This window comes from Aegilops tauschii, chromosome 7, assembly GCF_002575655.3.
Source record: "Aegilops tauschii subsp. strangulata cultivar AL8/78 chromosome 7, Aet v6.0, whole genome shotgun sequence".
Classification (NCBI taxonomy): Eukaryota; Viridiplantae; Streptophyta; class Magnoliopsida; order Poales; family Poaceae; genus Aegilops; species Aegilops tauschii.
Window position 1 is genome coordinate 622,619,316 of NC_053041.3, and position 15,352 is coordinate 622,634,667.

Genomic DNA, 15,352 nt, shown 5'->3' on the forward strand with positions numbered 1-15,352 from the left:
AGTGCTCTGCCTCCCCGATCCGCTGCTCCGACGGCGAGCTAGCCACCGTCATGGCCTCCCTCTCCTGCCCCCTGGCGAGCTTTCCCATTAAGTATCTTGGGTTGCCTCTGTCTATTCGGAAGACACCGATATCTGCCCTGCTCCCCCTGGTCGACAAGATCGTCAAGAAGTTAGCCACCTGGAAGGCCTCCTTGCTCTCCCACGGCAAGCGGCTGGCCCTTGTTCGCCACGTTCTTACAGCCATGCCGGTCCACATTCTCCTTGCGATGGCGATCTCCCCTCCCATCCTCAAGCGGATCACCAAGCTCATCTGAGACTTCCTTTGGTTTGGACGGCAGGATGTCAATGGTGGCTGCTGCCGCTGGTCTCCTGGGCCCGTGTCTGCCGCCCTCTTGCCTATGGCGGGCTAGCCATACGCGACATCCAGCGCACCGGCGTGTCGCTGCGGTCCCGGTGGCTTAGGCTCCAGGCCACTGACCAGGAGCGCCCGTGGAAACACCTACACCTCCCGCACGACCGCGAGACCTCGGACTTCTTCCGCGCTTCCACCATCTGGACCCTTGGCGACGAAAACACATGCCGTTTTTGGTCTGATCATTGGCTCAACGGCCATTCCATCACGGAGCTGGCCCCTATGCTGATCTCTCTCATTCCGCGCCGACAACGTAAAAGACGCTTCGTCAGTGAAGCACTGACAAACAACACCTGGATCTCCGACATCCATGGCACGCTCTACCCCGGGGCCATCGTCGAGTATGTCGAGCTATGGCAGCAGCTTCAGGGCGTCTCCTTATCAGCCAACCTCGACAAGCTATCCTGGAAATGGACTCCTAATGGAATCTACACGGCGAGCTCCTGTTACCGTGCACTATTCCATGGCTCCACCACGGCACCATTCTAGCGGCTCATCTGGAGGACCTGGGCGCCCTCAAATGCCAATATCTTCTTATGGCTTGCTGCCCTCAACCACTGCTGGACAGCAGAGCGACGCGCGAGACACGGGCTACCCCACGACCCCAACTGCAAGCTCTGTAACCATGCGGACGAGACCATTGATCATTTTCTTGTTGGATGTGTGCTAGTGCGCATATCCTGGCACGAGGTGCTTGCCTGGTGCCGGCTGCCCATTGCACCACCGAACGGAACCACCAGCTTCTTCAGCTGGTGGGAGGCCGCGGCTACCACCACCCCGACAGGTCTGCGGAAAGTTGTGAACTCTCTGATCATCCTCACGGCATGGAGTATTTGGAAGCATCAGAATGCCGTCCTCTTCGACGGAGCAACTCCATCCCACACCCACCTCACGGCGACCATTCAGCAGGAGGTTGTGCGCTGGGCCAAGGCCGGCGCAAAAGGACTAGATCGAATTTTGCATGTGACCTGAACTTTCATCTCGAGGCTGAGCAACCTCTCCTTCTGCTCACTTGCTCTCTTGATGCCGCCAGCTAGTTGTGTACGGCCGCAAGAGTAGCACACAATTGTATGTAAACTCCTTTCTATCTATCAATGAAATGATACGCAATCTTTGCGTATTCACGAAAAAAACTTTTATCCACGAGCCACCGCATCGTTTCATTTCGCCAAAGTCCCCATGGAGCCGAGAACGGGGCCTCGCCACCGCTTCTCGCGGCAGCAGCTAGGTCGCCCAGGCGGCGGCGGACCGGACCGCATCAGCGCCCTACCCGACGACCTGCTACTCCTCGTCCTCGCCGGCCTCCACTGCACGCGCGCAGCCGCCCGCACCGGCGTCCTCTCCCGCAGGTGGCGCGGCCTTTGGGCCCGCCTCCACCAGATCGTCTTCCGCGATGTTGCCTTCGACTCAATCGAAGCGGCGCTCGGCTACTTCTCTCCCGCGGTTTCCCTCCTGGAAATCCACGTCCCCGCGTCAACTCGCCGCTGGTCGACTGACATGGTCGACACCGCCAGCGTCAACTCGTTGCTGCGCGCCGCCGCAAGGCTGGAGTCTGAGGAGATCTTCCTCGACCTCTCATCGGCCTTGATCGGCGATTCCTCAGTCGTCGTTCTGCCTTGCTTCCACCTCGCCATTTCCATCACATTGGGCCTTTTCTCGACATACACGTGCCGACTGGCGTCGAGTTCCCCGCGCTTGAGACGTTGTACCTGGGGTCCTGCATTGACGCCCTCGACTCCTTGCTCTCCAGCTGCCCGCGCCTGCACACGCTCCATCTCAGTGGCACTGTGTTAAATGAGCCATATGTGAGGGTCAACTCGGCGACACTGCTGGAGTGTTGGGTATTTCAGCTGCGCACAATAATGTTAGGTGTTAGTTTTCTTCAGAAAGTTCAGTAGTTTCAGAAAGTTTAGTAGCTTCAGATTTCTTCAGTTTTTAGTTTTCTGTTAGCGCATGAAGGGCACGATCGTCGTGTGTCCCGTGCGAATAGTTAGGAAGCCAGCTGCACGACTTCGCCCGTGGGATGGCGCGGGCACGATAGGGTTGTTGCGAGCTTCTCGGCATTACTCTCGATCACAAAATAAAAGGATCAAGGAAACAGAAAAGCAGCAGAACTTGCGCTGCACAAACTACCTGTCTCTGTTCTTCTTCGTCTGAGTTTCAGAGAGTGAGAGAACGAGAGAGAGAGAGGAAGGAGCATCTCCGGCGAGCATCTCCGGCAACATGGAGCTTGTCGTGGACAGCAAACGGACACACAGTATCTACATTGTTGCCCCTCTGCTTAAGCAGTTGACCATGTCCTTCACCACCTCGAAGATCAGCATCATCTTCGTCTTGGCACCAATGGTGAAGAAGGTCTCGTGGAAATGCTGCTATTCCTATGGGATCCATGCTGTTTTTGTTATTTGGAGCCTCCAGCAGGTGACTCTACAAACGGCAGAGAGACAAGGACAGCTGCCTTCGCTGCACATTCATGCCTCTGCCGTGCGTCTCCTCTCCTACTCAATTTACTGCAAGCTCTGACTAAACTAATCTTTGCGAATGATATATATATATATATATATATATATATATATATATATATATATATATATATCCTGCCAAATTGTTTTTTCAGAACTCGCCTGCTTTTATTGATGAAGCGGACAACGTTGCACAGGAGGTAGAGAAGCACATGGTTGCTGCCTTCTCTGTTTTGGAGCTACATCTCACAACAGAGGGGCATGCTTTTGGAGCATTGGTGTTTCATCTCCTTGAGATGGATCGAATTCGTACCAGTATACAGAGGCTTAAGTTTGTCCTGCGCGGAACGGTAATTCTGATCTCTGATTGCTTATGTCAACAATACATTCTGTAGTAATTGAAATTTATTTTTGGTTTTAGGTGGAAGAAGGATGCCCACCAAATTGTAAATGTGAGGTGCCCACAAACTGGAGGTCCGAAACTATCTCCTTGATTGCTCTCGAAGAAGTGGAGATCAGTGGCTTCGAAGGAATGGATCATGAATTTGATTTATTGAAATCCATAGTTAGATGTGCACCACTGCTTCAAAGAATTATTGTGAAGTTATCACACGAGGGTTCCACAAATAATGATGTGTCCGCAAAGGTATACAACATGTTCGGGGCGTATTCTTCTGTGGAATGTTGTGTTTATCATAGCTCTGGTGAGTATATGTTTGGCATGCATGATTAGTGTGCTCGTAGATGGAACAGAGTCATAATTGTTAATCCTTGTAAGATTTGTTGAATATGTGGCATTGACATGCCAATTATAGAGTTTGGTTGTGCATGTATCCAAATTATTAGCTAATTCAAAATTCTATATTTCTGCCGAATATATGTTGCCATGCCCTCATATTTTTGTAGAAATATATGCTAAATGGTGAGATGGGTCATAAGGAAGTATCAATATTTTTACGCGGACCTACTTTTGTGTTTTGCTATATTCTTTAATATCCACACCCTTCTGTTCTGCATATGTAAGATTTTCTAAGTTAGCTGGATAGAGTTTAACTCAAATTATTGATTTGTGCCAAACCCCAAGGTGAAAGCAAGAGCAACACATGCTACATGTTACTATTAGACATACATATAGGATAGGATTCTTACATTCTTATTCAGTGACTGTTACACCCTCACTGAACCCACACATCACACTTCTTTTAGCTAACCGACTCAAGAGTCACACTCAACAGACAGACTAACACATGAAGACTCCCATTCACTAACACAACCGACCATTATGTAGCTGATGAAAATTCAAGAACACCATACAGGACAAGCAACTCATGATAATGACCACACAAGGACACACTCATGATAATGACCACACAAGGACACAGTAAACTGGTGGGTAAACTAACCCGGAAGAAGGCACGGCAAGCATGCTTCTACAAATTCACACTGCTGAGAGCGTGACCAGGTTAGCAGCAGTGTCCTCCACACTTCTTCATCCTCCTCTTCCTTGACATCATTCACGGAGAGCTCTCTGTTTACTGTTTGTCAGTTAGGAAATCAGAGCAATATTATCTCTGCTAGCGATTGGCTGATAGGGAAGTGTTAATTGGTAATGGGGAATTCTCTTCTTTGGCCATGCTGGGGATTCTATTTCTAGCATATGTGCACCCACTTTTTTTTGCGGGAAATATGTGCACCCACTTATCTTTAAGCCAGTTGATTCTCGTGCTTTGGTTACTTTTTATGGGTGGACATTACGGCCTTAACACTTAAGCGTAGGGGAGGGAGATAGCCTCCAATAGGCATTATATGAGTGGTGGTCTTATCTGGCTATTGCATTTGCATATCCTCTCAGGTGCAAACAGTGGACACTTGTCCAGAAATAACATCAGTTTCACATTTCTTTTCGAGGCGAATGTCAAGAAATCACCTTCAATTTTAGGCTGCAAGTGATTTCCTGTCTCTAGCTACGTCTCAGGGGAATACTGTGGCTCATCAGTACAATCTTTTATATAATAGTATATATAAAAAGTACATAATGGGTTAACCAGAAAAGAAGAATTGGTTTAAAAAAAATTGAAGGACGGGGTTGCACTCGCGCGTGGGCTTTGCCACGATCCTAGGTGCATATCCCCTCACCCAGCGATTTTTTTTATCCAGAAGATTGATACCTCACCTCCAATTTTCGTTTCTTTTTTTAGAGAGATTTTCGTTTCCACTCTGTATTTTTTTGCCTAGCCAAAGCACGTATATAACCTGAAAAACCAGCCAGCCTATTCTCCTTTCCCCGCTGGATAAAACAAAAGGCATATAGAACAAAAATCAGAAAAAGGAAAAAGGAAACTGCCGTGACCACCTCCACCCACGAGTCCCTCAGTACGCAGCGGCCACCACGCACCCCCAATGCCCTAGGCGATCGCCCCGCCGCCTCCATCACCCCCTGCGCTGCCTTCCCTACCCTCCAGAGGGAAGAGATGAAAATCTACCAGCCCTAGCAGATAGGCTGGTGAAGTCTCCATGCCTTCCTCCTCCACCTATCTCTTCCCTTCCACCTTTGAGCACACAGGTGGCGCACGATTCCGAGGGAGAACCACCATGGTAAGAGACCGCCGCCATAATCATTCGTTTTCTCCTCATCTCTGTGATATTCTTGATTGATTTTATGATACAGATGTCGGATTCATGTGGTGTGTGAACTCGCAATTCTGGTGGGTTCCGTGTTATTCCCAGATTTTAAGAGGATGCAAATGGCGGAAAGCTTAATCTGACTTTGCATTGGACAACTGAAAATGAGGAGTAAGTCAGTTATGCAAGGAATACACTGATCTGCCTCTGATCAATATAACACCCAGCTTCTGTCATTTTTGTGACATCAGTGAGATATCTTCTGTGCCTTTTAAAATCGTGCACACTCGTTTCTCCCCCATCTCTATATACATTTTTAACCATTGATTTGTGACCTCCTGTGAATAGTCTGTATATGCTAGCTAACAACCCAGTACTCAAGATCACCTAGATGTTCATCATCTTTTGTACTCCCTCCGGTCCAAAATACTTTTTTAAAACCACGACAAGTATTATGGAACGGAGGAGGTATTTTATTTTGTAGTCAGATTTGCATGAGCAGTTTGCTTTGTGCTGGTATATTCAGAGTACCCAACACTCAACCTCAAACAAGAAAATTTGAAATATTCAGAGTCATATAAGGAAGATGAAATATTCATTTAATTTAGGACTTATATGGTATACCGTGTAAAACATATTAAGAAAGAAATGAAGACCCAACACCAAGCAAGAAAATTTGAAATTTTTAGGGTCAAATAAGGAAGGTCAAATATCTATTCAGTGTTGTCAAATAAGAATTTTTGTCTCGGGCAACACCCCCCCCCCCCAACCCACCCACCCACCATCACCACCAAATCACCGCCGTCTCCACCCTCTCGACACTACCGAACGCCGCCGCCGCCACCATTGTACTCTACTCCCCTTCGTTCCCTCTCCCCAGTGTCCCTCTCTGATTTCTTCCACCGCCACCCCACTATCTCTGCAGGAGGGGGAAATGTTGCGCTTTGCAAAGCTTTGGATGGATCTGAGATCTGGACATATGCGTTTCTCGCAAGAACTAGGTCCAAGCACCGAACCAGATCGCATCAGCGCGCTTCAAGACGACCTGCTCCTCCTCATCCTCGCATGGCTAACCTGCATCGGTGCCGCGGTGCGCACTGGCGTCCTATCAAGCCGGTGGCGTGGCCTCTGGGCCAGCCTCCGCCAGATTATCTTTCGCGACATCATGTTCGACTCGATCGAACTAGTGCTCAACCGCTACGCTCATCCTTCCCCTATTGTTTCCCTCCTGGAAATCCATGTCTCCGAGCAGGATAGGGTCGACAGTCCTAGCGTAAACTCAATGTTGCGCGTTGCTGCACCGCTCGAGACAGAAAAGCTTGTCATCACCCTCCCCTCGCGCTCTATATCAGACCAATCCATCATCGTTGATTTGCCTTGCTTCCACCATGCCACTTCCATCGTGTTGGAGAATTTTGACATCATTCACTGTGTGCTAGCTGACATCAAATTCAATGCCCTCGAAGCGCTTTCCCTTTCGTGCTGCAAAGCCGATCTTGATGCCTTACTCTCCTACTGCCCACACTTGCACACGCTCCACCTTAGCGGCCTTTTGTTTGAGACATGGAACTTGAGGGTGAATTCTTCGTCGTTGCAGGAGCTTATTGTGGACACTATATGGGCACAACGTGTCAACATTGTTGCTCCCATTCTTAAGAAATTGACCATGATCTTTATTCCATTGCCGGAGCTCAAGAATGTTTCTGTCTTGGCCCCAATGCTGGAGGAGGTCGAGTGGCACTGCACCTACAGTGATGACTCTATTGTGTTTGGTCTTTGGAAACTCGAGCTTCTAAGGTTGCCCGCGACAAGGAGGCAAGGAAAATTGCGTTCACTATGTATTCATGCCTGCGCGGTGCGCCTCTTGTCCTACTAAATTTACTAGATTACTTGACTAAAGAAATTTAGTGAATGACATATTTCTTGCCTATTTTTTTTCCAGAAGTTGTCACTTCTTCCCCATGAACCCACCTTTGCAGAGGAGATAGAGAAGCATATCATTTTTAAATTCTCTAATTTGAAGCTATATCTACTAACAGGAGGACATATTTTTGGAGCACTCGTGTTTTATCTCCTTACGATTAATCGAATTGCTAGTTCTATGAAGAGGCTGAAGATCGTTCTGTTGAGATCGGTGGTAATTAATTCTCCACTTTGACTATATTGCCAAAAATATATGGTGTGGTAGTTTTCATTTAGTGTTTTGTTTTAGGTGAAAGAAGAATGTCCAACAGATTGTCCTTGTGTGCCCATGAATTGGAGAACCCAAACTATCTCCTTAACCGCTCTCGAAGAAGTGGAAATTAATGGCTTCAACGGAGAGGATCATGAGTTTGATTTATTGGAACTAATACTCATATGTGCACCAATGCTTAAAAGAATTATTCTGAGATTGTCACATGAGGTCTTACCAAGTGGAAATGGATGCACTACAATATACGACATGTCCAAGGTCTACTCTTCAGTGAAATGCTATATTTATCTTAGCTCTGGTGAGTATTCCGTTGGTCATGCATGATTAGAATGCTCCTACACTAAATAGAGATATCAATGTTACCTCTTGTAAGTTTGGACTGTCAAGCTTTCATCGCTTTATATGTTTATGGTTCTTAAAATGTGGTGTTGACATCCTGATTATATAGTTTAGTTGTGCATGTATCCCAATAATTAACTAATTAATCATGTTACATTCCTTTGGAATTTGTGTGCCCACACACTCATATGTTTATGTAAATAGAAATTGTATGTTGGAATGGTTCAGAACCAAAAGTTCAATATCTTTATGCGGGTTTTCTTACCTTTGTCGCACTTTTGCATTTTGCAATCTTCTATGCTGATCACACGCTTGTGCTTTGCATTTGTATTCTAGTTTATAGGCTAGCAAGAAGTAGGCTTCAACCAGTTGGCTAGCTAGAGCATGATAAAATGCTTGCAACCCGCGGACCCGCGTCAAGGCTCCAAGTGTTGGTCTTGATTGGTAAAGTTTTACTTTCTTGGTTAGCCAAAGCTACCTTACCGAAATTCAATGGCACTAATTATTAATGCCAATTTAAAAAATGGGCATGTACTTCTTATTTCTTTCTTTCTGCTCTTAGCATGTATTTTATTTTATTTCAACTGAGAACAATCCATACACATACGATGATTACATTTGCATGCTTGTGATACTGACCATAGAATTTCAATTGCCTCTGTTGCAGGGTTAGTGCATCATAGCCAAGATTGCCCGTAAACATGAATTTCATCCTTTTGTACGTGGATTCTTGGTGTCCACCGACAAGATCATCATTTCCCTTGATATCCAACTCTAGTACCTGGTCTCAAGACTTCACTTGGTTGCTTTCAACTGATCACCTGTGCATTGTTTGGCCAGTGTACTATTGTTACTACATATATATATGGTACTCAGTTAAATTTTGAATGGTATATCTTTCGCTAAATTAAATAAGTTAATGCACTCAACTTATACCAGTAAATTTTCAAAGCTAGTGATTTTGTTAAGACTGTAGTCTCAGTTGTTGTTTGTGGTGTTTCATTTTGATGACGCAACGCATGTTTGGATTGAGAAGCAGTGAATTTTTGCCTTGCGGCTCTTTATGCTTATATATCTAGTTAGATTAACCAAATGAGTTGTGTGTTAGCTCAGCGTCTTAATGTGCAAATTATCTTCCATTTCCTCTCTTTTCTAACTAAGGCATGAACAAAAGATGCATCTTGCTTATCACTTTGTAAAGCCATTGGAATGATTGTCCTCACAAGTTTCTGCCATGCCTGCACAGAACAAACAAATGCATTCAATTGTACTTAATTTGCTATTATTTGGATATATTATCATCAAACATACTAACGACTCAGAACACTAACGACAACTCTTTAACCTTCATCTTTTGATCTTGATTTTATGTACACAACTCAATTTACAAAAGGAGTATTACATTATTAGATCTTGAGTAAATATCTATTCTTTGCTAATTAGACAAAGGGATAATTAAAACAATTAAGATATAAAGCTAATTAACTGAAGAACATATATAGAAAATTTTGGAAATTCATCTGAAAAAGAAAACGATAGAAATTTGTTGGTATGGCCTTTGCCTTGTCGTCATGCCACTCCATACGGTATTGTTTTGCAGTTCCCTCGTGGCGGTCTTTGCCACAAGCCACGACATTGTGGCCTCTGCAAAATAGCACTTGTATTAATTTTGTTCGCTTCATTGTCAAACACCAAATTGATTTATGTATACTACTGCATATGTGATTGATGCTGCTTGACTGTGGGTATGAGCCATTTGATTCTTCAAATTGTGTGCTTTTGGGCATGTTTTCTAAGCTACTTATCCTACGAACATCCGAAAGTAATTTTTGATGATGCATTAGTGTTCATTCTATTACTGGGTGGTGACTAGGTAAAGCCTATGCTACAGTCAGGAATTTTTTTTTTGAAAAGGAATTTGAAGCCTTTCAGCCTATGCAAGCAAGCATGATTTTATTACAAAATGTTGAAACATCTGTTTGACATGAGAAAAACCAAACTCCATGGAGAAGAGAATAGGGGAGTGTATTTCTTTCATGCGTGAGTGTAGTGTACCGTAGTACGCAAAGGAATATGGTAGGTAAACATGTATTTAATTAATATCATTGGAATACGGTTATAAGATCCCAAAATAAATGTCCTCAGTGGCCTACTAGCGTCCAGCCTGAGTGTTGGTTTGTGTGATCTCCTGGTTCCCGGGGCCTTGGAAGGTTCCAGATTAATTACTCTCGCAGGTTGCTCCACTGGATAACTTCGATTGAGCCTTAGGGTCATCCTCGTCGTTTTTGTCGTCTTCATTTTGCGTTCTCCATGCATGATGATGGTGGTGTGTGTCGGCAGTTGCAGAACCTATGTCCACGTCGGTACACGCACCACTGTAAATTTGGCTATTGCTTTAACTACGCCCACCCTCGCCGTCATTGAGGGAGTCCTGGATTAAGGGGTCCTCGGGTGGTCGGATTATTCGTTATGGGCCGGACTAGTGGGTCGTGAAGATCACCGCAGAAGATTATCTCTCGTATCCGGATAGGACTCCTATATGTGTAGAATGGCAAGTTCAAAGTTCGGGTGTAATGTTTCCTTCCTCTGCAAGATGATTATGTACAACCCTAGGCTCCTCCGTTGGATATATAAACCGGAGGGTTTAGTCCGCAGAGGCAGAATCACAATTACCATAGGCTAGGCTTCTAGGGTTTAGCCACATCGATCTCGAGGTAGATCAACTCTTCTAATCCTCATATTCATCAAGACCAATCTAGTAGGAAGTAGGGTATTACCTCCATTAAGAGGGCTCGAACCTGGGTAAACATCGTGTCCTTGTTTCCCCCTGTTACCATTGATCCTCGGATACACAGCTCGGGACCCCCTACCCGAGATCCGCCGGTTTTGACACCGACATTGGTGCTTTCATTGAGAGTTCCACTGTGTCGTCAACAGAAGGATTGATGGCTCGCTTCGTCATCGGCGACAGCACCACCCCCGGGGAGATCTTCCTCCCCGGTCAGCTTTTCGTGTTTGGCGGCTTCGTGCTACGTGCCAATTCGGATGGCCACCTTGAGCAGGTTGACAGCTACGCCCTTGGTCACCAGATCAGGTTTGGAAACCTGAATTACGACGCCGATGTTCGAGGAGATTTGATCTTCGAAGGATTCGCACCCTCGCCTGTCGCTCCCTACCTGGACTATGAAAACATCCTAGATCTATCACGAGATCCCATCCAGGGGTCAACATCCGTGCCCGGTCTGGCCCTAGATCCGGAGCAGCTCACTTCGTCCGAATACGAGAGGATAAACCCCGCCGGACTCTCCCCCTCCATGGAACTTTTAGCCAGTGGCTCAACCGCGATCGTGCCGCTCACAAACCCAGAATCGAATGGGACTCTCCCCGCTGCTGGGAAGCCGGACTCGTTTCCGATTACGAGCTCTGAACTCTCGGGATCCGCACTCTCCGGGCTCGATTAAGTGGTCATCACCGAGCCTGGCTCCGCAGACCCCCAAACTCCTACACAGCTCTCGCTCTTAAATGAGGCGTCGGGCTTACTGCAATCTCTCACCATTACGGAGGATTTATCGCCGAACGGTGCCCAGTTAAAAATGGGGGTTGAGACCAGGGAATTTTGCTTCCCACCCACCACCCACTTGGTAGCTACGGTCGAAGACTTAACCGATGTACTAGACTATGCTTCCGAAGACTACGAGGGTATGGACCACGACGTTGAAGCCGATCTAGCTCAAAGCCCTCCCGTCACCGGGCGATGGGCGGCCACTTCTACCTATGAAGTATATATGGTGGACACACCCCAGGAGAAGGACGGCGATGGCGACAAAAGATCCAGAAGAGGATAAGCCCGTTGATAAATCTCCTAATCGCCGGCGTCAGCGGCGCCGCTCACGATCGCGTCGAAGAAGGGAAAGTAATACCGACACCGGAGATAATGAGGCTCTGGAGGATGCCGAAGACCCCGTAGAGCCAGCGATGGAGCAGGACGAACGGGGGGATGGCCAATGCAGTCCCGAGCATCTCACCGATCATAATGATTCCAAAGATAGTAACTATCTACATGTCTCTGAAGAGGATGTCAGCCTGGGGGCGACGAATTCATCATCCCAGAGGAACCCCTTGAACAAGAACGCTTTCAGCGATGGCTTATTGCCACAGCAAAGAGCCTGAAAAAGCAGCAGCAGGGGCTTAAAGCCGAGCAGGATACGCTCAACGACAGATGGAATGAAGTGCTAGACGCGGAAGAGAAATATGGTCGTGAGCGCCAAACGAAGAGATATCCCAAGCGCAAGTTGCTACCACAATTCGACGACGAGGCCCTTGCGCCAATTCCGTCAAGGCACAATCAGGCCGATCAACCGGACCGGCCACCTCGTGGACGGGACAAAGTGACTAGCAATGCCGTATACCAGCCCGCACCTCCCCACCGTAAAGGAAAGGATATAGTGGCTCAGGGCCATAAGTACGACTTGCGTCAGGACCTGAATAAAAAAGCCGGATAGGCCTGATCAATCTACGGATCAAGAGAACTTATTCCCACACGCGATGGTGGCTATCAAACCAAGCACGCTGGATACAATCAAGTTCGGGGTCAACACCGGACACAGATGCCGTCCAAACTATGCCGCGATATCGCACGATATAGGGGCGATGCGCACCCTCTGTGCTTTGACGATGAGGTGATGGATCACCAATTTCCGGAAGGCTTTAAACCCGTAAACATTGAGGCATATGATGGAACGACGGATCCCGCCGAATGGATCGAAGACTATATTCTTCACATCCACATGGCTCGTGGAGATGACCTCCATGCTATCAAATACTTACCTTTAAAGCTGAAGGGGCCAGCTCGGCACTGGTTGAACAACCTCCCAGAGAACTCCATTGGAAGCTGGGAAGATTTAGGGGATGCTTTCCGGGCTAACTTTCAGGGGACTTATGTCCGGCCACCGGATGCTGATGATTTAAGTCACATAATCCAGCAACCTGGGGAATCAGCCCGCAAGCTTTCGAATCGGTTCCTCACTAAAAAGAACCAAATCGTCGACTGTCCGGACGCCGAAGCCTTAGCAGCATTCAAACACAGCATCCGAGACGAATGGCTCGCAAGACACCTCGGCCAGGAGAAGCCGAGGACAATGGCAGCCCTCACTACACTTATGACCCGCTTTTGCGCGGGCGAAGATAGCTGGTTGGCTCGTAGAAGCAACAGTACCAGCGACCCTAGCACTTCTGAAGTCAGGGATGGCAATGGCAAGCCACGACGCAATGAGAACAAGCGTCGGAACAATACCGGAGAAACAGATGACACGGCAGTAAACGCCGGATTCAGTGGCTCTAGGCCCGGTCAACGGAAGAAGCCGTTCAAAGGCAACAGAGACAGTCCATCCAGCTTGGACAAAATATTAGAGAGACCTTGCCAGATTCATGGCACCCCTGACAAACCCACAAACCACACCAACAGAAATTGTTGGGTCTTCAAGCAGGCCGGCAAGTTAAATGCCGAACACAAGGGGAAAGGACCTCAAAGCGAGGACGAAGACGAGCCTCGCCAACCGAACACTGAGGGGCAGAAGAAATTTCCCCCTGAGGTGAAAACGGTGAATATGATCTATGCCACCCATATCCCTAAGAGGGAGCGCAAGCGCGCATTTAGGGACATTTATGCCGTAGAGCCCGTCGCCCCCAAGTTCAACCCATGGTCGGCTTGTCCGATCACCTTTGATTGTAGGGATCACCCAACCAGTATCCATCACGGAGGTTCGGCGGCCCTAGTACTCGATCCTATAATAATCGATGGATATCATCTTACTCGAGTCCTTATGGACGGCGGCAGTAGTCTAAACTTGATATATTAAGAGACTGTCCGCAAGATGGGGATAGACTCGTCAAGAATCAAGCCTAGCAGCACTACCTTTAAAGGAGTGATACCCGGCGTAGAGGCTCGCTGCACGGGCTCATTAACATTTGAAGTGGTATTCGGCTCTCCAGACAATTTTCGAAGCGAAGAGTTAATCTTCGACATCGCTCCTTTATGAAGTGGCTATCATGCACTACTCGGCAGAACGGCCTTAGCCCACTATAATGCAGTCCCGCACTATACTTACCTAAAGCTTAAAATGCCCGGACCGCGCGGCGTCATCACAGTCAACGGAAACATGGAGCGCTCCCTCCGTACAGAGGAGGATACCATGGCCCTGGCAGCCGAAGTTCAAGGCGCCATATTCAAGCCGAATAATTCATCAGTCGTGAAGACCAGAGACATTGCTAAACGTGTCCGGCCGACACTACAATGCGGCAGCTTAGAAGAACCTGAGCTTGATTAGAAGTTACGCCTCTTCCGACCGCCTTACAAGGTAGTAGCATACGTACCTCGTGTACACAACTACGCCCTCAAAATATCTTGGGCAGAGCCGGGGGCACACTGCATAGAAACAGTCCATAGTTCGGCTTGACCCTATTTGGACTCTAAAACATATTTTCATTGAAGGTCCATTAAAAGAACCCACCTTATATATGGTTGTGATGGGCATTCTTTTTCAGAGTTCCCCTTCCTTGTTCACAGGCGGCCAACAAACCTCTCCCCTTCAAGGACGCGTTATAAAGGAGAAACTGCACAGACGTGCAGCATGGCCACCATCGAGATTTTTAAATTGTTAATTTTAGGCTCTGTGTAAACCTTTCCCTTCATCACTTTTTTCTTCTTCTTTTTTTTGGCATGTAAAATGCCCAAGATGTTTTTGGCATTATCTGTAACCACGCGGTTCACCGTATAAACGGGATATAAAAGAAGCAGTTTGGTTCCAATTTGTTTGGAGTTTATTTTATCACCATCTGCGTTCTCTCCCTACCTCAGATTGCCACATGTGCCTCAAATCTAGATTTAATACCAGGGGCTGTATTCGGCCTGGCACACTTAAAGTCCGAACACCTATAGGGAACTGTTCGGCGTCCCGGATATTGCGTTATATGCATCAGTTCCGAATCATGTCTTGGGTCTATAGTTGGGTTGCCTGGCTCCTGTGCTTACCACCTTACGTTCCGCATTGTTCGGCTGAGGTAGTAAAGGGAGAACTATTGCAATTGTATTTCTGGTTCATCCGGTCAAGTACCTCGTTAGATAAAGCCGAAAACTGACTGTCATGATAAGCGCGAGCTGGTCGGCAATTCGGTGACTTAGTGTTATACTACGATCGTTAGCGATCTACTCCGTGTTATACGAGGGGCTGGTCTTCGCCCAGCCGCGTAAAGTGGGCACCGTAATCCGGATAGCCGCACACGCATCAGGGGCTAGTACTTAGCCCCACAAGTCAAGCTCCTATG

The 15,352-nt window shown here is 47.3% G+C and overlaps 1 protein-coding gene across 1 annotated transcript; it reads left to right on the forward strand.

Moving 5' to 3' along the window:
• The first annotated feature begins 1,591 nt into the window (after positions 1-1,591).
• Positions 1,592-7,372, forward strand: LOC109735350 (uncharacterized). Its single transcript, XM_073504598.1, has 5 exons — positions 1,592-2,003; positions 2,577-2,896; positions 3,030-3,224; positions 3,296-3,578; positions 6,492-7,372. The coding sequence occupies exons 1-5, from the start codon at positions 1,592-1,594 to the stop codon at positions 7,370-7,372; spliced, it is 2,091 nt and encodes a 696-aa protein (XP_073360699.1).
• The last annotated feature ends 7,980 nt before the right edge of the window (positions 7,373-15,352 follow it).